Source organism: Erythranthe guttata, chromosome 2 (assembly GCF_056151865.1).
Source record: "Erythranthe guttata isolate IM_541 chromosome 2, IM_541, whole genome shotgun sequence".
Taxonomy (NCBI): domain Eukaryota; kingdom Viridiplantae; phylum Streptophyta; class Magnoliopsida; order Lamiales; family Phrymaceae; genus Erythranthe; species Erythranthe guttata.
The window spans coordinates 9,322,824-9,345,173 of record NC_142534.1 but is presented as its reverse complement, the minus strand read 5'-3'; the positions used below and the strand labels follow the sequence as shown (position 1 = coordinate 9,345,173).

Below are 22,350 nucleotides of genomic sequence, written 5' to 3'. Positions count from 1 at the left end.
ACTTCCCCTCGGTGTTTCTTATGTATTGTTTTTGTAATTCTATTTTGGGTTTGAGTTTTCTTCAAAGTTTCTTGCTTGTTTATGTTGAAACCGAAGGTGAATGTTCTTCTGTATTTTTTAAACTTAGATGTGAAATGGTGTTTTCTGAATCAATAGATTTCTGTAGTTGATTATGTGATTTTTTTAGGGATTTCGTAGTGGATTTACGATCATTTTGTAGTGGTTTACGTGAATTTTGATGGTACTTGTTCCTTACTTGTTTTGATGTGGTTTTTAATATTTTTTTCTAGGTGAGTTATATTAGTTGCAATCTTCCGGTCCAATCCTCTGCAAATTTGTACCTCCATCTCACACGGTGATGGATTGAAAGAGTGGATTACTTTTTTCAGTATGTTATTTTTTCAATTGTAATTAGTAGTGGTTTATGTTAATACGTAGTGGTATACATATTGTTTTTAGTGTTTTTCGATAAGTTTGTAGTGGAATACATCAATGTTATACGTACTGTTTTTAGTGTTTTTCGATAAGTTTGTAGTGAAATACATCACTATTAAAGTGCATTACGTTAATTTTGTAGTGAGTTTTACGGTCTTTTTAAAGTGGTTTTTCATAATTTTATAGTGGTTTTCGATAATTTTATATTAGTTTTCAATGAGTGGATTTCAATTTCCACGAATGTGGTGTATTTCATTTATTGATAAACCTACTCGAAAAACATAACAAAAAAGTGAATTTAAAAAAAAATAATTAGTGGTTTTCGATAATTTTATAGTGGATTTCAATGAGTGAATTTCAATTTCCACGAATGTGTAGTGGATTTCATTTATTGGTAACCCTACTGAAGAAAAAAAAACTGAATTTACAAAAAAAATAAATAGTGGATTTTGATAAGTTTGTTCTGAATTTGAATTGTCTAAACCGATTAAAAAAAACCATTTGAAAAAAAAAACCAAGGTTAATTTTTTTTAAAAACATAAAAACCAAAATATAAATACGAAAAAAAACTCATTTAAAATAAACATAAAACTGAACTAAAAAATATATAAAAAATAAAGAAATCCAAAAACACCAAGTGAGGGTAAATTAGGTAATTTGCATCTAATGGGTCTATGACTGATATGAATTTTAAATTAGGGGCTATCATAATAAGGAATTTCATTAAGGGGTTTTTGTCAAATAGCCTCAATAATATAATATTGAGCTCTTAGGGGCCATAATTTATTATGGGGAAATATGCAATACCCCGCTCAAATGGAAAATATTTTGAACTAAACCCAATTGACTTTTAGTAATTTTTGCCTACACCCAAGTTTCATTTTTAATTAGTGAGACCCTCCTGACCAGACATGATAAGACTAATGTGCCCTTATGTGGTTATGTTTTTAACGTGATACAATTTTATCTCTCTATATCTCAATTTCTCTTCTTCTTGTTCTTTTTTTTTTCCTTCTTTCTGCAGATCCGTATACCTATCGGAGCCCTCTTTCCTCTTTTTCACACCACCGCCGTAGTCCGCTCACCATAGCCACCGTTGTTCGTGCACTCGTCACCGCCGGAGCCAACAATACCTTTCAACCGCCGGCCTGCCGAAACCTGATACAGGAGGCCGTCCTCCGTACAAGTGGTGGCGGCGGTGCCTCCCCCACCTCGTCGCCGCCCTTCGTCAGATGCGTGATTTCTACATGGAGATTCTTCTTTTTCGTTATCTCTCTCGATTTCTCAGTTTTTTTTCTTCCCCAGATATGTCCACCACCACCACCGTAGCCACGTCCCCACTCTCTCTTTCATTCACGGTCATTGTCGACGCCTCCCCCTTCCTCCCTTTCGTTATTTTCGATTTTTTTTCTTTTTTTTTTCTCTCCAGATCTGAAGCAGCATCATTAACGTGACTATAGTCTGGTTCGAATATGACTATTGTTGATTCACTCGATTAGTGATTTATTAATTTCTCGTGTTCGTTGGCTCTCGATTTCTCTCTCTTTACACCACCATCGTCTCCACATAGATTTGTACACCACCACCACCATCGCCGCTTGTTGCCGCCGCCTCCTCCTCGTTTACACGTAAGGTTCTTTCTCTCTTTTTCGTTATCTTTCTCGATTTCTCAGTTTTTTTTTTCTCCAGATTTGTCCACCACCACCACCACCGTCGCCGCCTCTCTCACTCTCTTTCCTTCATCACCGCCACCACCGTCGTCGCCGTCGACTCCCCCTCCCTCTCTTTCGTTATTTTTCTATCTTTATTTATGTATTTTTCGACTTCTTTTTTTTTTTTTTCAGATCTGAAAATACAGTTTCAGATCTGAACAACTCAGTAACATGACTATAGTCATATTCGAATATGACTATTGTTGAATATAACTGTAGTCATATTCGGATATGTTTCATCTTCTCGTTTTCAAGTTGACTTCTAATAACTAGATTCAAATTGTTATTTTTTGTGTGGATATTGATTGGATTGTTTTCGTAAACAATAGAGAATCTTCGTTGTTTTATATAATTTGGTAAACATGACTATACCACACTATTTTATCGGAATTTTTAAGTTGAAAATGTAACAAGTACAATATAAAAAAGAATATGACTAAAGTTAATATAGTCACATATAGCCATATTCAACTATAGCCATATTCGGCATTTGGAAGAAGATTTTTAGGAATTAGATTATTGTTATGGAAAGAGAGAAAAAAAAAGGAATAATTAGGGCTAATTATGTTAATTGACATAAAGGTAGAATTGTGAATAAAATTTCTAGAGGTTATCACAATAAAAAATAAAAAATTAAGGGGTGGACATATCTCTATTTCTTGTCTATATAAGGGCTTTATTACTAATGACCCCATTTATTATTTATGTTTACAGGGATCTAGTGTAAGAATTGAAATTTGAAAGGGGATTAAATGCAATTTGTCCAAATGAACTAGGAGGGTGTAGCTGTGTTGAATTGATGACAAAAAAAGTCCGACTTATTGTGAAAAAAAGTGTTGAATTTGAAAGGGGATTAGATACAATTAGTCGCTTAAATTAAATAATACATAATTATTGTGATTGTTTACATCACACAATTTCAACGCGGAGAGAACGCGAACTATATTCGTGGGACCGGTTATTTCTAGAGAGATAGGGACAAGTAGGCCGCATATCCTTTCCTTAGTCGGTTTATCCCGAAACTTCTCCCCCTTTTCCTCCTTTTATTACTCACCTCTCGGTTTATTCCTTCTCCACCGCCATTAATCTCTCTCTCTCTTCTCTCTCTATATATATACACCCACAACCCACAATCATGTTTCATCCATAATTCCATATTATTAATTACTATCGTACACCAAACAAACACAAATATTTTCTTTAATCCCGTTTAGTTGTATATCATCAAAAATCATTCAAAAAACAATGGAGTACAGACCATTGAAAATAAACGTGATATCGGCAGATGGGATTAAGGACGTGAAGCTGTTCTCGAAGATGGACGTATACGCGCAAGTATCAATCGCCGGATACCCTCAATCTATGAAGAAGACGTTTGTTGACAAGAATTCTGGAACAAGTCCCAAATGGAATCACCGTATGGAATTCATGGTCGATGAGCCTTATCTCACTAAGCCAGGTCTCTCTCTCCTCTTTCAGCTCAAGGCCGAGAGCACTTTCGGCTCCGATAAGGAGATCGGCTCAGCCACCATCCCCATTCACGATCTCTTCAACCCAGATTCCACCACCCAAGAAGATCGACAAGTCGAGTACCAGCTCCACACCCCCTCCGGCAAATCAAAGGGATCCCTCAAATTTTCCTATCACTTTGGGGAGAAATTCAAACAGGAAGTTGAGGCCAAACGCCACGGGGATGTTCCAGTCACTGCGTATCCGGCGGCGCCCTACGCTCCTCCTCCTCCGGGATATCCCAATCCCCCTCCTCCGGTAGGGTATGGGGCTTATCCTCAGGGTAGTGGGTATGGGTATCAGGCTCCGCCGCCGCCAGGGTATGGGTACCAGGCGCCGCCGCCAGGGTATGGGTACCAACCTCCGCCGCCCGGGTACGGGTATCAAGGAGGGCAGCCACCGAAGAAGAACAAGATGGGGATGGGAGGTGGATTAGGATTAGGATTAGGAGCTGGATTGCTGGGGGGATTGTTAGTGGGAGAGATGGCATCTGATATTGGGGAATCTGCTGCCTATGCTGATGGATATGGTGATGCCATGGGCGACATGGGCGGCGATTGGTGATTCTACATTTTTAGCTATTAACTAGGGAACACTCATATGTATATATATATTCTATTTTTTTTTTTTAATGTTTCTTTTTCCTCCTCTTTGGGTTTGTGTAAATAAAAGTTGTGGAATAATATCGATTTTCCATACAACGACAAACATGCCTCTTTTTTTTTCTTCAAGTAAAGAACAATCATGCTCTTAAGTACTGATAGCATAGAACCTAGACCTGACCACCTGTTAGAACTGGAACGGAACTGAAACCGAGTCGGGGTTAACGGTTCCTCATTTTCGAAACCGGAACCGACGGTTCTAACCGTTTGAACAAATTTAAAAAAAAAATATATATATATTATTTTCCTCTCTCTCTCTCTCTCTCTCTATATATATATATATATATATATATAATAAAAGAAAAAATTAAGAACCGGACGGTTCTACGGTTCTAACCGAGAACCGAACCGCAAGGAACCGGATTTTTTCGGTTCGGTTTCGGTTCCTCCAAAACCGGAACCAGAACCGAACCGTGGCCAGGTCTAATAGAACCCATACATGGGATTTACGTTCCTTGTAGATTCTTCTGTAGAGACAAAAGTTTTATATTGTCCTTATATGCAATTCTTGTCCAAACTGCAATCAGTATTTCTTGTCCTCCATTTAGCATTTTTGCTGATTTGTTGTTTGATTTAAAAAAAAAAACCTGTTATATATATATATATATATATATATATATATATATATATATATATATATATATATATATATATATCTTTATTATTTTTTTTATAATTGTATAATTTTTTTTAAATTGATAGGTTTACTGAACGAAAATGACTACATGTAATTCTTGTAAACTATAGTAATTTGTGGTGATGTTCTTTCTTTTTACCCCAAATTTTTAGTCAATAAATTATGTACACACATGAATATTGGCTTATACAAAAAAAAATTCATAAACACCAACAATAGAAATGAGTAATTTCAAGATTTATATTAAAAATCAACTCATAACCAACAAATACAAATCAAAAATACCAAAATACATGTATATTTTACTACATGTTACTATATGTAACTAGTAATGTATACAATGTAGAACACTGTAACTTGAAGCAGATGTAACTTCAACCAATTTTTTTGACACCTTCCAGGAGAGGATCGATGACTTTCATTAAGCTACAGTTGCAAAATCAAAATAATTTTATTTTTTTGCAAATTAACAAAAATTGAAGAAATATCAAAACACTCAAAAATCAACAAAGACTGGAATCGAAAGATAAATAGAGAGAAAGAGAGAGGCCATAGATGCAAAATGCTACAAATTTTAGACCAAACCGCCAATGACTCTCCACCCCAAGTGCCTCATGCTAAAACCCTAGCCACCGCCAACCACCCAAGGTTCCGCACTTGCAATGAAAAAAATTATAGAAAAATATGACAATAAAAATTGAACGAAATTACCATAAAAAATAGTTCTCGACGAGAGGAATCCAACGGTGGGTAGCCCGTTAAATTTCGATTGCCGAAACACAAATTACTCCCCCGGAAAGACCCACCGTCGTTGAAATATGCGCGGGCTATAAAATGATTGCAGAAACAGATCCAGAGCTCCAAACTAAATGAAATCACCACTAAAAGAAAGAGCACGACGAGGGGAATCCAAAGGTAGTTAAACCATCGATTCAACCATCGGAGAGAGAGTTATGACTTCGGGAAGCAACATCGCAAGTTGAAAACCTATGGGGACGGAAATTAGATCTTGAGTGAGAAATGAAGAGAGAGACGGCTGTGAGTTAGGTAGGGTTTAAAACTGATTTGAAAATAACATTTTAAATACTTCAAAGTGGCCAGGAGGTATGTCAAATTAATATAAAAAATGAGGGATATACACCAGGGTGTAATCCCTTTAGTGGTTATATAACAACCCGCGTTTCCGATACCCGGTCTCCGTATTTATCCTCTCGTCTTCTTTGCATTAATATGTGTTGTATGTGCAAATTTAATTAATTGCTTTTCAATTTGCTATAGTTGCTATTTATGTGATCTAATGTGCATTATATGTCTACATGAATATTTTTGATTTTATTCTCTATTTGCGCCACTAAAATGTATTTCATGTGTTTAATATAATTGAACACGTGAAATTATGTGATCTACGTGGATTTAGTTTCAGTAACATAAGAATTTACTTTCTCACACTAGAAAGTTTATATGCTTAATTGATAGTAATTTCCCCTCTTTAAATTGGCTAGGATTGTATGTGTTGCATGCATACACTTATTCCATGTGCATTTCCACTTGACTTTTCATTTAGCATTATTTTTAAGATAACTTAAATGAAATTGCCTAGAAGTCCCTCTAGATTATTTCAAGTTACTCCTAATTGCAAAAAAACCCCTCTTCATACTTACTCATTAAGAATACAAGTCTCTTCATAAATACCACCCTCTCCTCTTCATTTCCTCACACAAAAAATCAGCTAAGTCCCATTCTCCTTCCCCCTCTCCATCGATCAAAATAGCCCTAAGTAGAAGCAAAAATCTCTTCTTCTAATTCAAGCCTCCCCCATTAAATCTCTTCCTCCTTCTTCTTCTTCTTCTTCTTCTTCTTCTTTCTTCTTCTTCTTCTTCTTCTTCTTCTTCTTCTTCTTCTTCTTCTTCTTCTTCTTCTTCTTCTTCTTTCTTCTTCTTCTTCTTCTTCTTCTTCTTCTTCTTCTTCTTCTTCTTCTTCTTCTTCTTCGTCGTCTTCGTCTTCTCGTTTTTCTTTCATAAAATTTCTAGATAGTATAGTTCTTCATCTCCAAAAAAGATATTCTTCAACCAAGAAGGTGGGTTTCAATATACACAAAGCCCTTCAAATTCTCACAGACCCTAAGGTAAGAATCATGGAATTCTTGCTACATCAAGCTAACATCAATAGTATTTCCTTCTCTTATCTTTTTGAAAAACTCCCCTTCTTGAGTGTTTGAAGAAATCGAAAGTTTTATGAAAAAAAATGCTCATAGTATGTTATATTATATGTTTAGTCTCATGCATGTTAAGATCCATGCTTGAATCCTTGATCTTTGATAAGAAAAATGATGATGATGTTTTGATATGTTTAATTTCATGTTTAAATCTTTGCATGTGAGAATCTAACTCTTGATTCTTGATTCTTGAAAGCAAATAGAAGATTGGTGAGAAACCCAATAATTTGATGATTATATGCTATGAAATGATTATCTTGATGTTTAAAATGATTGCATGTTAAGATTTACTAATTATGATTATATGTTTAAGTTTTGGATTTGAGGTATGTAAGTTTGTTGAGTCTAGAATCTTGAAATAGATGGTTATATGTAAAATTTACAGATTCATAGGTACGGACTTTAACTCATGTTTCACCCACGAGTTTATTTATAAAAACTACGAAAATTTTATATGAGGATATATCTCTCTATTATGGTAATATTCATATATGGCGTGTAGTTTTTGGAGTAGAAATAAATAAGTTATGATTTATTTACCGAAACTGTAAAGAACCAGAGTCGGTTTAGAAAACGTAATGAAATCTAACGTTTTCCTCTTTCAAATTTAGTGAATCAACTTGGAACAGAACCCTAACTTAGAGAACTCATTTGAGATAATATTTGGCAGCGTTTGACACAATAGATAATTTATAAGAAATGTTTGAAGTCCCCTCCCCTGTTCTGAGTTTTAAATTGCACTACTGTACCATTTTACTTATTTATCCTAATTTCCTAAGTATTTTCTAAAACTGTTTTCTGGGGTATATAAGACTCCTAATGGTATATGGATTTAAAATTTCAAAAGGTTTGGATGAATATATAAAGCAGAATGAATTTTTAAAGTCACTCACTCTGTTCAGATTTCAAAACTGTAGCACCTTAGAAATTTATTTATATCTTTTATTCGGATGATGATTTTTGTAAACTGTTTCTCACTGGTTTTAAAGACATATACAGGAGTATGTTGTAAAACTTTCAAAGGCTTTTGATTTGTGGTTCAAGAGAAATGATTTTTCAAAGTTAGGATACCAAAGCTGTTTGATTTTATTAAGATGACTATTTTTTATCAAAGTATGATTTGTGATCATAGTTCTAATATCCGAGGTAGGAAAGATAAGTTAGTGATGAAGGTGAAATCTCTAAGTTATGGCCTAATAATCTAAGTTTAGGTATCCTGTTGCATGTCCTAAGAAAGAATTACAATCTACTAGCCTAGAATGGTGTTAAGGAGCAAGTACAATATTTAGAAAGATGATTAATTGATTTCTATGATGAGTTAGAATACTTGATTGTTCTCATATATTATTTGTATGATGTGTGGCACTTTTGAAATAAATGTGTATGTATTAAGTGATTAGAGTAAAGTAATGTCGTATGTGGTAATTTTCATAATTCATGATATGAGTGATATTGATATGCTATGAATGATATGATTATATTATTATGTGATTATAATATGGTTAAGGTTGAAGAATGCCCTTCTTGGCGCTACTATGTGATATTAAATGTTTATGTGTACTTATGAAAATGAAATGTGAACAAAAGTGTTATGCTCTATATGATTATGTGCTCAGTGATTTGTTTGAAGATGTGAAGTATAGTTGTTTTCGTACTTGTTACTTTTATGCTTGTTTATGTGGAAGTAAAGATAGATAAATCATATGATTCATTAGTAGGTCTAAGATGCATAAATCATGATTTTTCAAAGTTAAAAATGTTTGGAAATTGGTTGTGGATCTAGGTGAATAAGTATGGGATACGGGGGGCTGGTATTCCGTTAGTGGTTGATAGTTGGGGTCCACATAGGGGCTTGTCCACATAGGGACTGATTCACATAGGAATCGGGATTATAAACCACTAACTCGGCTATAGTAAAGTTATAGCCGTGACTATATTCCGGTTAGTGGTTGATAGTTGGGGTCCACATAGGGGCCTGTCCACATAGGGACTGATTCACATGTGAATCGGGATTATAAACCACTAACTCGGCTATAGTAAAGTTATAGTCGTGACTATAGTAAAGTTATAGATCACAAGCTCCAAAACACACGGCTTATTGCCGAACTCCACGATTGTTTTTCCAAACGGGCCCAATGTTTTCTCATGAAAAGTTTTCAAAGTCTACTCTCATTTTCACGCATATTGCATATTAAAGTAAAGAAAAAAAGGGTGTTAAGTACCCGACTTTTGCATATTAAAGTAAAGAAAAGAAGGGTGTTAAGTACCCGACTTTTGAAAGAAATGAAAGGGTGTTAAGTATTCTTGAAAGATTGAAATGAAAGGTAAAGGTAAGGTATAGTAAGTGTAAGTTTGAATGATCGTAAGTTTATTATGTGTTTGTGTATGCCTATATATATATGTGTGTATATATAAATTATGTGTAAAGACTTTTTCAAAACCTTGTTATTACTTCTGGATTCTTACTGAATCTTTTTAAAGGCTCATATAGATGTTATCTTGGTGTAGGTAACTCATGATCCGAATCCGAGGAGCAAAGTTGAACCAAGTTTGGGGAAAGCCGAGGGATCGAGCCGTATGGAATTTATGTGGATTTTAATAAACTTCCGTTTTGGTACTTAAAACTTTTAGTGGATTGTAATCCGTAGTACTTGAATATGTTACCGGGAAATGATTTTAACCCTTATGTATAATATAATGTTTTCCGACTATTCTTGGTATTTTCTTATGTTGATTTCTTAAGAGTTCCACCACAAACCGAATTCATTATTCGGAACAAGAAAACGTTTAAAGGAAAATGTGGCACCGAATAAAGAGAGAATGTTTTTGACTAAATCTATGAAGTGTTCGACTTAAAAGTTTTATTATTTTTTGTAAAGAAAGATTTTTATCGAACTAAAATTGAAGCGAAACACTTCAAGTATTTTCAAAACTAGAGAAAACTTTACCACCTTTCTCTAGAACTTTGTTTCGAAAAAAATAAAACCGTATTTTTCAAAAGGTCTTCCGCTGCAACTTATCATAAAAATCTTTATACCATTTTTCGGTATAGAGACTAAAGTAAACGGGGTGCTACAGGTTAGTTTCAAATAATTTCCATATAAGGAGGGTCCATCAAATAATCCTTTTATGATTTATTCGAACCAAAAATTAAGGAAATGAATGACTATAACTTATGGGGATGTAAATAATATATTATTGAGCCTATTGCAAAATAAACTCATTATGGGTTTCTTATTCATAAAATGTCAACACAAAAAATGCTTTTACAAAAAAATCCAGAAAATGTTCAGAGGTGTGTAAAAGACTAAAATATCTCATCACATTTTAATATGCTCCAATTTTCATTTAATTAAATTTAACCCCAGTCTGACTCCAAATTTCACCAATTATTCAATTTTGACACCTAACCCAATTTTGACAACAATTTTGCATGTCGCCGCCATAGACCGCTCTCTCCTGTGTTGAATTTTTTTTTCCCAAATTTCATTTTTTTTCTCCTTTTTTTCTTTTTTTCTTTTTTTTTCTTCAACATTTTTTGGCCTATTTAAAATAGTAATATTGTTGTAGTTGACAGTCATATTATTATGAACTCTATTACTGTTTAACATAGTAGATAGTAATATTATTACGTTAATTGGTCAACAAATCAAAGAAAATAAGAAGGCAAAATATATATAAATAAATATATATATATATAAATAAATAAATAAATATATATATATATATATATATATATATATATATATATATATATATATATATATATATATATATATATATATATATGGGGTTGACATTAATATTATTGTGTTTGTAGTAATTTTACAGTTAAGGACAGTAATATTATTACGTTGATTGGTTAACAAATCAAATGAAATAAAATAAAAAAAACAAAAAAATAATACTATTGATGTGGTTGATAGTCGTATTATTGTGTTTACAATAATTGTACTGTCGACTACAAGCCCACCCTTGTTGAATTATTAATCCCGGATATACAACATAAGATTGAGAGTTCTTGTGAGATTAAGTTTATTCCCAAAATTTATGAGCAGTCCCGCGAGGAAATTCATCATAAATCAACCGGTTCGTTTGATCGGGTTGAAATATCGACAGTAGCTTCCTGACTCATGGAGCTACAATTTGTGCGAAGAGTTTCTCCATCAGATAAACCGTCACGGAGATATGGGCGGAGAAAGATGGCTACAAATTTCAGGCAGCAACTTTACAAGAATGGAAAGCTTAGCGTGGATCATCGTTCGTGCACCGAAGCTGAAAACAAAGAGGCACAAATAAGGATTTTCGTAATCCATATGTAAGTATATATTAAATTTAATTCCACATCACGAGAACCTAATCTGCATGATTATGCTTAATAAAAAAATTTGGCGAAAACTGAATCTCGTTGAATTAATCTTGTCTCCTAGTACCCACGATCCTAACAATTGGTGTCAGAGCATCTATGTCCTATGTGATTAATTCTTCGGAATTCATCATGTTGACCCTTGATTGGTTTTGCAGGATTAGCCAATTCCGCTATCATGGTTATGATTTTAATTGCTTTATGTGTTTGAATCCCATTGCCTCGTGAGTGGTTATTTGTCGATTTATTATTCCCATCGCGTGATATTGATGGAAGATCGTGTGCCTGCGATTTGTATTCTTCATAAATTTTCTAGATTATAGTGTTAGATAGAAATTAGTTAGATAAAATAGTGCATATATGTTCTCGGATTTTCATGCGCGACTATGGTGTTTTTATCATCACGGATTTGTCTAGAGTTTGATTGAGCTGAATTATTATTAGTGGATGTTCCTGTACTCGCTGGACTACAATCCGACCATTCGGATTTTCAATCGGAGTAGCCCAGATGAAGATATAAATTTCAGAACATAGCTACAAATTCTATGACAACACCAGAATATTTACCGTGCGGCATCTCAACTTCGGGCGGCGGGCAACGGCGTCCAGACAGCCTGGAATTCGAGAATTCTTGAATTCACGAAGACTTTTGGACTTCCTAATTTTTAGAAAGTTACGAGTATTTTGTTTGAGAAACCTCTCTCTCTGTCTCTCTCTCTCTCTCTCTCTCACACACACACACACACACACACACGTTACTTTCTATCTCCCTTTCTCTCCCCCTTTTTCTTTCACGGTGGAGGAAGTCGTGGTGGAGGCGACAGCGGCAAGGTGTTGTGGTTATGGTGGTTGGGATGTCATTGGAATAATTTTGACCAATTGCATCTGATTTTCTTATCTTTTAAGAGATTTTTCTTTTGATTTGCATTTAAAATGACAGATCTAGGTTTTTCTAAATGTGGTGGTAGGTGACTACGGTCGCGACGGCTGCGATTGTTGGCGGCAACTGCGTTGGTTGTTAGGGTTTGCGACGTTTGGGAGTTATTTGCTGCTAGGATTTGAAATAGTAAATCATAGTACACCGTAGTATATTACCATACTATTCAGAAAAAATGAAAAATATGTAAACTGAAATAAAAAAATGAAAAAAATAGTATGCTCTTATTTGTAATTTTGAACATTATGTAGAAAAAAAAGGAAAAAAGTTTTTTTTTATAATAGTGTATAAAATGCTAACTTGAAGAAAGACAAAAAAGAAAAACAAATATTCTGTAAAAGAATAAAATAAAATCGAACTTGGTCAGAATCATAGTTAGTTAGACTCTACTCAAATAAAATGAAGCCGAACAATCGAGTTTGAGTAGGCCCAACCCAATTACATGTACTAGGCCTATCCCATCCAACTCAAATAAACAACAAAAAGAAACTAACTATGATTAAAGTTTTAGCAGATAAATTAAAGCAAATTTTAACAATATTGGCCGTAAGAATAGTTTGATATGAGAGAAGTAAACGACGTCGTCAGCAGTCGCTAGTTCTCTTCTCTTTAGGAACCGTGGTTTCTGGCGCGATTTTACCATTCCCATTCCTTAGGTACGGGTTCACCATGTAAATTCGAACTCTATCTGGGTTAGAATTGTACGAAGACATCATAAACTTGGTGGATAATCATCTATACATACGTGTTTAGATGTGCGTGTATTTATTGTAAATGATATAGTGAAATGCTGTTCGATTTGTTTCCGCTGATTTTGTAATTTGTTACAATATATGATGAATGTGTTGAACTTTTGTTTTAATGAAATTATTGTTAATGGTTTTCTCTATGTATTGTTTGTAGGGGGTTGAGTGAATGAATACAGTGCAGACGTTTCTAACTTATAATTTTGGGTCTTCGTTCCCATTTCATGTAATTGTTGTTGAGCCCTAATCTTGCTCGTTTCATTGTCCAACAATTTTGGTTTTAAATAGTCAATTAATAATTTTGATCTGACTTGATTTATATTATTGTGTTTGGCTGAACGTAGTTTATCGCAAATGGATGGGAGTAATGTAAATTCGGATCACATGATAGCGGAATTGGTTGAAATGGGGTTTGGTATCTCAGACATTACAGAAGCCATAAAAGCAGTGGGTCTGTCGCTGGATAATGTAATTGAGTTTATCTTGAACAACTCTTGTAGAAACAATGGTGGTGCTTCAACCTCTTCCGCATGTCTCACAGAAAACAAAGTTGTTGACAAATCACTTCGATCTTCTGGCAAAATGCGCCAAAAGAACATAACAGAGCACCTGAAATCCAAACGAAGCAAGGCCACTGATTTATTTGATGCATCGACCTCTAAAACAAATTTCTTGATAGGTAATGTAAAACGACCAGAAGTTTCTTCAATCGTGAATACGAGTTCAAAAGGAAGTGATTGGGTAAAAGAGGTGAATAATGTAATCCGCAAACGTTTTGGATGCTCATCCTTGAAGGGATTTCAGAAGGAAGTTCTAGCAGCTTGGCTATCTAACCAAGATTGTCTAGTTCTTGCAGCAACTGGATCTGGTATTTTTCACTCTTGCCCCTTCCTTCCACTGAGCAATAACATTTTCCATTTCTCAAAGGAATTTCATACTTTTGTTTTTGGCAGGAAAATCGTTATGTTTTCAGGTTCCAGCACTATTATCTGGGAAGGTGGTGGTTGTTATCTCACCGCTAATTAGCTTGATGCATGATCAGTGCTTGAAACTAGGGAAGCATGGGATTTCAGCTTGCTTCCTCGGATCCGGTCAAATTGACAAAAGTGTTGAAAATAAAGCAATGAGTGGTGAATATAACATTATTTATGCCTGCCCAGAGACAATTTTAAGGTGAACTCTCGTGTTTGCTGTTACACAAGTTTCCTCATAATGCATCTTTAAGTTTTGAAAGATAATAATATCATCCATTTCTTTTTATTTTTTGGCAGGCTAATAACACCACTTCAGAGCCTTGCAGAAAGTCACGGGATTGCATTATTTGCGATTGATGAAGTTCATTGTGTTTCTAAGTGGGGTCATGATTTTCGACCTGACTACAGGTTTATATCCTTCATTTCTCTTCCAATTAAAGTTCTAACTCTTACCTTAAATATGTTTCATGGTATTCTTCCTGAATATTAATTAGTGTTTTGCAACTGTTCTCATAGAGTTCTCTGCAAATGAGAACGAGGAAGGTGTGCACTGCTGTTGTTAGTTACTCTTTTGGGAACTTTTTTTCGTCTTTGCTGATCTTTGATGTCAAATTTTAAGTTGCCAATGATTGATTTGATTTCACCATATAGCTTTTTGTACTACAAGAGGATATCTTGGTAACTATAGTCATATAGGCTGAGTGCTTCTGATAAAACTGTATCTATCTTATGTTTTTGACTGTCAAATATAGAGATCTGCTTACTGTCTATGTCATGCATATTCTTTCATGTTTTGGAATAATTGCTAATATCTTCTAAGCCTCACTAACATTTGAAGTGCAACAACAGTAGACGCCAAAAGTTGTAAAAATCCTTAAAATCTTTAAAATCCTTAAAAAGGATTATTCTTAAAATCTCACTAAAATCCTAAAACGTTTTGGAATAATCACTAAAATCTCACTAATGATTATTCTTTTGACGTTTTAAGATTGTAACTAGTTCTTCAAGTTTGCGAGTAAAATCCTTAAAATCTTTAAATTCTACAATTTAGTGAGATTGTAACGATTTACATTTTTGTTTTCCCTTCAAAACAACCCAAGTAAAGCCTGAACCTTTTCATCATTAAACGTGTCAACAACGAGTCTTGTTCTAAAATTTTGAATTTATAAAATGAAAGTGTATCTGAGGAATTGAAGTGAGGAAAAGGCCTTTGTTACGCCATATGGAATAACTCAGACATTAGGATATGGAATGTTGCTCACATGGATATGCACATTTATTTATGTGTAGATGTACGCTTCTTAAACAAACGGATGAGGTTTATCTAAAGTGCCATGCTAAACTGGTAAAACTTTCTTGTTCATAGGTGTGTATATATGCAGACGTGCACTTATTCATTTATATGTATCGATCAAATTATTGCTTTCAAATTTCTGTCCCTCTATGAAACTTTGATCTATAGGGTATGAAAAAAATTACTCTCATCTCTTCCAAAATATTTTAGGCGATTGTCTGTATTAAGAGAGAACTTCACGGCTCAGAAATTGAAATTTTTGAAGTTTGACATTCCATTGATGGCTTTGACTGCTACTGCTACTACTCGCGTTCGAGAAGACATACTGAAGTCATTATGCATGTCAAAGAACACCAAAATTGTTATCACTTCATTTTTCCGACCAAATCTTCGTTTCTCTGTAAGTGTTGTGTTTCTATGTGGTTGCACATTCGGGTACTTGACTTTCGTGATTTTATTTCTCTTTGTCAACCTGTATTCTAAATTTTGTCATCCTTTATTACCACTAGATCGTTTTTGTAGTTATTATTTATTACTGCTACTGCTGCTGCTATTATTTGTGCCAACACTTGTGATTACACCAAAAGTTACAGCGTGGTTGGAGTAATAGAGATTGAGGTGTCAATCAACTCCATAGAGTGTCAAAACAACTAGAAATTTTAGTTTTTAAAATGAATAAAAATATGAATGTGTATTCGTGATCGTGCCGAAAAATCAATCAATAAATGTTGTCAAGTAGTATGTTGAGAAAGAAAATATTTCTATGATCCTTAAGTGACATTCGGGTAGCAAGTCATTCGAGTATCTCTTAATTATTTTCTTTACTATTACTAATTTTTAATGTTTCTCTTACTCGTTATGAATATCTATCTTAGCGTGAATCTAACTTTAGCTTATCTTGCTCATTTGATCACAATGTCTATAGAGAAAATGTAAATAAGAACTTGTAACTTATAAGCAATTATCTCTTAAATTGTGGTGGGCGAAATGGTACTCAACTATCATTTCATATTAAATCACATGTAAAATAATACCCTAAATTATCATATTAAATCCATCAATATTGAGAACTGTCATTAATTTGTTATTGTGTTTACTTATTTTCTTGCACTAATCAGCATATCATTGCAATTCTTATAGTTATTGTTAATATGGATGAGGAATATTAATTTATTTTTCAAATATACATTGATTGCAGCTTGTTATTTATCACATTTTAGTTAAAAAAAATGAGATATTTATTCCCACACTTGCAGGTGAGGCATAGTAGAACTTCATCTATATCTTCCTATGAGAAGGATTTCAGTGAGTTGATAAGGTTGTATACAAAAAACCGGAAATCTTTCCAAAAACTAATGTCAACGGATCTTGATAATTCCTCTAAAAACCCAAGCGGTTCCTCCGATTGTACCACATCTAGACTAGATGAAATCTGCAAAAATCAAGAACACGATATCGATGATTATGACTTGTCAGATGATGATGACGATGACTTCTTGGCCTCTCCAAATGATAAACAGTTGTCAGTTCAGTACCTGGAAGATGATTGCGATCAAATACAAGAAGTAGATGACCTGGATGGTACTGAACTAATTCTGGAATATTTCTCCTTTTTGATTTTTCAATCTTCGAAGAGGAATTAAATGCTCGAGATTCCTAGAATTTTCTTACATTGACCAATGCAGATGTACTATTGCTTTATTCAACCCCAAGTGCTATGATACAATAACTCAAATCTCTGTATTTTCAGTTTTCAATGTTGTAAAGATCCACTGCATTTATCTTTATACATTGATGAAAATATGTAACAGTATCTGACATTGGTACAGTTTGTTGTGGTGAATTTTGTGGGAAACCACTCCTAAACTTCAATAATTGCAAGACTGATGAGACTCGAGATCTGCTGAGGGATGCAGAAGGACCACTATTCCCTCAAGGACATCTGGAAGATGGACCAACAATCATATATGCTCCTACTAGAAAAGAAACTTTGAGCATAACAAAGTTCCTATCAAACTTCGGAGTAAAGGCTGCTGCTTATAATGCCAAGGTACCAGTATCATTCCACATATTTTGCTAACTGTGCAACAGTTTAAGTTTGGTTAAACAATGTTCTTCGTTTTTCTGGGAAAGAACTCTTTTTTTTTTTTGTTTTTTTTTATTGTTTTGATATGAAAGTTCGCTTCTCACATGCCATCATCCCACATATAAAGCATTTGCCGTATTTTTGTATTATGTCACAATAGGTTTTGTTTTCAACATCTATCTGAGGTTGTTTTGTTAACTTATCTGCTTACGTTTCCTTGTAGTTGCCAAAGTCACATCTCAGGCAGGTTCACAAAGAATTTCATGAAGATGAGTTACAGGTAGCAGAAAAATTGAATGACAAGTTATGGTATTGTCTTTATTCTTTGATTCGGCTGTGTAGCTGGAGAAGTGTATTTCATCTCATAGTGGATAACTGTTTTTTTTCCATATCTGTTTAATTGTGCATTGAATCACTCTCTTTTGGAAGTACTATGTTACTTTGCTTGAAGAGTACCCGATGTTGTACTATATGCATTGCGGCATCTTGTTTTTATCAGAAAAGTCGTCATTTAATACTACAAGTGTCAGATAAGTCTGGATTGTCATTGGACATCTGAACTTAAGGAAGCACATAAACATAAATTATTATGCAAATTCAGATCCATATTTTGTTTTCAATTTTGCATTTTCCTAATAGATGATCTGTGTCTTCTACCGCCAACCAAGCCTTTGATTTGCTTTGAACAATAAATTGTAGATTTAGCCAGTAAATTGTTATTTAATACTTTTGTAAAACCTGGTACTGAAATTAGTGAGATTCTGGGTTTCCTCTGAGGGCCTGTTATTATGTATCGTCTGTCAAAATACAGGAACTTTAATCCGAAAAGGCTAACTGTATTGGTATGTGAGCCGTGAGGTTCTAAGAGCTGAATCATACACTCTCTTCTTCTTGCAGGTGGTTGTAGCAACTATTGCATTTGGTATGGGAATTGACAAGTCGAACGTCCGGAGGATCATTCATTATGGTTGGCCACAGGTCAACATCTTGCAGTTTTATTTTGCAACGTGTATATTTAATTTCCTATTAATAATCTATCAAGCAAGCATTTCTTTTGTTGACAAGTTGACATCTAGGTTATATACGCCCGCCCGTTACATGTTTATGATTATGTGTTTTCACCTTACGTTTTAGGGGGCTGTACTATTTTCGTTGTTTCACAGTTCTTTTAATAACTATATTCCCTATAGAGCTTGGAAGCATATTACCAAGAAGCTGGTCGGGCAGGTCGGGATGGAAAATTAGCAGACTGTGGTAAATATGTTTTGTTATGCATAAAACTATGTATACTTGAAAGCATGATTGGACATTATATGATAACTTTTGTATTTCTTTCGAGTAGTCCTATATGCAAATCTATCAAGAATGCCTACACTTTTGCCAAGTCAAAGAAGTGAAGAACAGACAAAGCAAGCGTATAATATGTTATCCGATTGCTTCAGGTCAATATCATTTTTTTTTTCTTTTACATTCTGCACTACATTTTTCAATCAGTTCCTTGTGTACATGCCGCCATATCATTTCCTCCAACAACTTGTAGGTATGGAATGAGAACTTCTTGTTGCAGAGCAAAAATGCTTGTAGAATACTTCGGCGAGGAGTTTTATCAGGACAAATGTCTCTTGTATGTCACGTTTCTCTTATTACACACTTCCTCAAACTTCACCTTTTAAGGCTGTAATATCAGAAAAAAAATATAACACTATTTGACTGCGAGAAATAGATCTTCATGTTATTGAAATTTGTGCTTTCTTCTTCTTCTTATCTCCAGTGAGACTCTCTAGTTATTGTTGGACTCCTTTTCCAAACAACACTTTTATTCTCTGATTAGATGAAAGAAGTTGCAAATTGCTCGTTAATGCACATTGTATGCATGGTTTTTCGATGCTTCCTGCATATGTGAGACTACAAGTGTACATTATTATAATATGTGATTAAGTCTGGCATGCTATCTATAGATCTAAGGTGAGTATGTCTTTGCTAGGAAACAAAATCTGAAAAAAAATTCCGGCATGTTCTGTGTGTATAATAAGTCCCAAATGCAAACACTAGTTCATAATACACAGTGTATTATTCATTCGTTTATATGTTTTCTGAGCACGATTTCTTGAGTATATTTAAATGTATCAATATTACATTCTTGTATTTGGACAAACTAATTATGCTAAGAGGTACATGAAACTTTAGTTGCACATAATCTAGCTTTGTTTTAATGCACAGATGTGATGTCTGCATCAATGGGCCTCCAGAAATTCAGGATCTGAAAGTTGAAGCGACAGAACTATTGAAGTGTATTTCCACGCATTATGTGAGTCCAGTTGACTCCATAATATTCTATCCTTGTGCTACAGATTATTTCTTCTGAATTTTGCCAAAAATTTATAGAAAAACCATATTATGTTTTTTGATTGATCATTAAATCCTATAGAAATTCTTTGAAAGATAAAAGAAATCAAATAATTTTCTGTTGTGAAACAATCTTATAGATGTTGATTTTGTGCATGTGTAATATTATACATTTATTTTCCAGAATTTTGGAGATGGGTTATGTGATTATGATGATGATCCCATTGAGAGCTCCAGAAGCAGAAGGAGATTGATGGAAAAATCAAACATTAGGGCATTTGTGAGTAGGATAAGGGAACAGGTACATCTACTTAAATGCTCATGCAGACAATATATTCATTTCTAACATTTATTAATAATGTAAAAAGGCTTCTCTAAATAATATTCATTTCTTAAACGGAATTTTGTTTTAGAAATACATGTATATATATATATATATATATATATATATATATATATATATATATATATATATATATATATATATATATATATATATATATATATATATTCCCAAAGAAACACTGAATGGTTCATGAAGAATCAAAGGCTAATATATATTCCTTGTCTTATGATTTTATTCTCTTAAACAGTATTGTTGTTTCTTCTACTTGTTTTCCTCTTCATTTATGCTTGCTGAAAAACCTATATGTTCGTTCAACAATGCTTTTGGTGTTGCAGAATGACACATTTGCTGCGAGTGACTTGTTATGGTGGCGTGGTCTTGCCCGTATATTACAAGATAGAGGGTTTATTCGAGATGGAGATGACAAGGTATGATCTTCATTAATTCATTTAGTGTCATATAACACTTTTATTTGTTCCATTTTATCAAGTCCTCAAACAATAGGAGATATTTAATGATTTTTCGGATTTGTCACTGATTGTAGAAAGTTACAAGTATTTTGTTTGAGAAACTTCTCTCTCTCTCTAAAATGTCACGTTATTAAAATGCTGTTATACTGAAAATTCAGCTACTCAATTACCACGTAGTTGGATTCTTTTTTATCTGCGTTCTCCACCATAATACACAAACAGAGGTAATGGCGAATTTCCACGTCGAGTTTTGGCCTGAGAAAAAAACCTAGGTGTTTTTCAGTTAGGGAAAGATTTGAGTTAATGGCTGCCTATTCTCGGATGAAATTGTTGAACATTGTTACACTAATTGATTTTATGTTGATTGCAAGAGCATTCTCCAAGTGAACTCATAAACTAATTGATTCTTCATTCTCTACTTTAGTTGTTGCGTGCGCCTAAAGCATGATTATTTGTCCATCTTTGCAGTATACATTATAAGTCTGACCTTGCATACAAATTCCTCATTCTTTTTAAGAAAATCTTGATGTAATTTAATTGTTAATTTCACCATCTTAAAAATACCAATACAGGTTCTACTTTTAATCATTTTAACTGTTGTGAATTTCTTTACCAATATTCTCCGAAAACTATCTTGTGCTATGCTATGCCTAGTTTATTTTGGTCAAGTGTTTTTTCTGCAATCTGATACGATTGTGCTCTTAGCATTAGAACATATATATATATATATATATATATATATATATATATATATATATATATATATATACTTTCGGAAGTAAATCTGACAACCCACACAACATAATGAGTGATCATGGTATTGTAATCTGCAGAGCCATGTTCAAATAAAATATCCGGAAATAGCAGATTCCGGGCTGCAATATTTGAAGTCTGAGTTGGAAAAGCCATTCCATGTTTACCCGGAAGCAGATATGCAGCTGTCAATGAGAAGCCCCAAATCTTGTTCGAGTTTTTCAAAATGGGGAAAAGGGTGGGCAGATCCTGAGATTCGTAATCAGCGCTTACAGAGAAACAAGACTTGGAGAAAGCCGAGGAAACAAAACTCTCGTAAACGTAAGCCTAATTTGAGCACTGTTCGAGGTAGGTTATCTGCTAAACTCAGAAAATTGAAATGAGCTTGACAATTTGTTTTTGGAGTTAGTAGCTTAAAAGAGTACAGGAAAGCTTTTCAAATTTCAATGGAAGCAATAAATTTGCTACTCTAAATTTATGTAAACCAATTATCTTTTTGTTCTTCAAAATTCTTGGAACTTATATTAGGGCTAAATACAGCTTGTACCCAAGTATAGGGTTGGTAACACTTACTCTCTTAAAGTTACAAATGTAACACTTAAACTATCTCCAACAGCTATTTTAAAAACGATCGTCTATATCGATAATTTAGCAGATGAACAACGTTATACAACACCATTTTTAACATCACACTCCAACAACATTGTTCATATTTTACACAATTATCATATTTTATTATTTTGCAAATTTTTATTTTTTAATTAATTTAAAAAATTATATTTCAAGTTTAATATTCCAACTGTATTGTAAAAACCATTTACAAAATTATTCAAAATAATAATAATAACTAATATTTTAATAG

The 22,350-nt window shown here is 33.8% G+C and overlaps 2 protein-coding genes across 4 annotated transcripts; both read left to right on the top strand.

Moving 5' to 3' along the window:
• The first annotated feature begins 3,156 nt into the window (after positions 1-3,156).
• LOC105976381 (protein SRC2 homolog) lies at positions 3,157-4,354 on the top strand. Its single transcript, XM_013001659.2, has one exon. It carries the CDS (start codon positions 3,393-3,395, stop codon positions 4,218-4,220), a length of 828 nt encoding a protein of 275 aa, XP_012857113.2. The 5' UTR covers positions 3,157-3,392; the 3' UTR covers positions 4,221-4,354.
• Positions 4,355-13,012: 8,658 nt separating this feature from the next.
• On the top strand, positions 13,013-21,997 carry RECQSIM (RECQ helicase SIM). 3 transcript variants are annotated; one of them, XM_088826916.1, is made up of 16 exons: positions 13,013-13,129; positions 13,564-14,087; positions 14,173-14,392; positions 14,491-14,601; positions 15,698-15,887; positions 16,744-17,068; positions 17,317-17,537; positions 17,797-17,853; positions 18,471-18,551; positions 18,764-18,827; positions 18,916-19,015; positions 19,114-19,197; positions 19,794-19,881; positions 20,104-20,220; positions 20,601-20,693; positions 21,569-21,997. In XM_088826916.1, exons 2-16 carry the CDS (start codon positions 13,574-13,576, stop codon positions 21,869-21,871), a joined length of 2,568 nt encoding a protein of 855 aa, XP_088683042.1. In that variant the 5' UTR covers positions 13,013-13,129; positions 13,564-13,573; the 3' UTR covers positions 21,872-21,997. The 3 variants fall into 3 exon arrangements, with proteins under 3 accessions (XP_088683042.1, XP_088683045.1, XP_088683046.1); XM_088826919.1 differs by having other exon boundaries at positions 13,054-13,228; XM_088826920.1 differs by lacking the exon at positions 13,013-13,129 and adding an exon at positions 13,368-13,445.
• The last annotated feature ends 353 nt before the right edge of the window (positions 21,998-22,350 follow it).

Excerpts from the sequence above, each read along its gene's own strand:
- LOC105976381 (XM_013001659.2), top strand. The coding sequence starts at position 3,393 with ATGGAGTACAGACCATTGAAAATAAACGTGATATCGGCAGATGGGATT.
- RECQSIM (XM_088826916.1), top strand. The coding sequence starts at position 13,574 with ATGGATGGGAGTAATGTAAATTCGGATCACATGATAGCGGAATTGGTT. Across the intron at positions 15,888-16,743 it reads GACCAAATCTTCGTTTCTCT|GTGAGGCATAGTAGAACTTC; the intron begins GTAAGTGTTGTG and ends CCACACTTGCAG. Across the intron at positions 17,854-18,470 it reads TTCATGAAGATGAGTTACAG|GTGGTTGTAGCAACTATTGC; the intron begins GTAGCAGAAAAA and ends TTCTTCTTGCAG.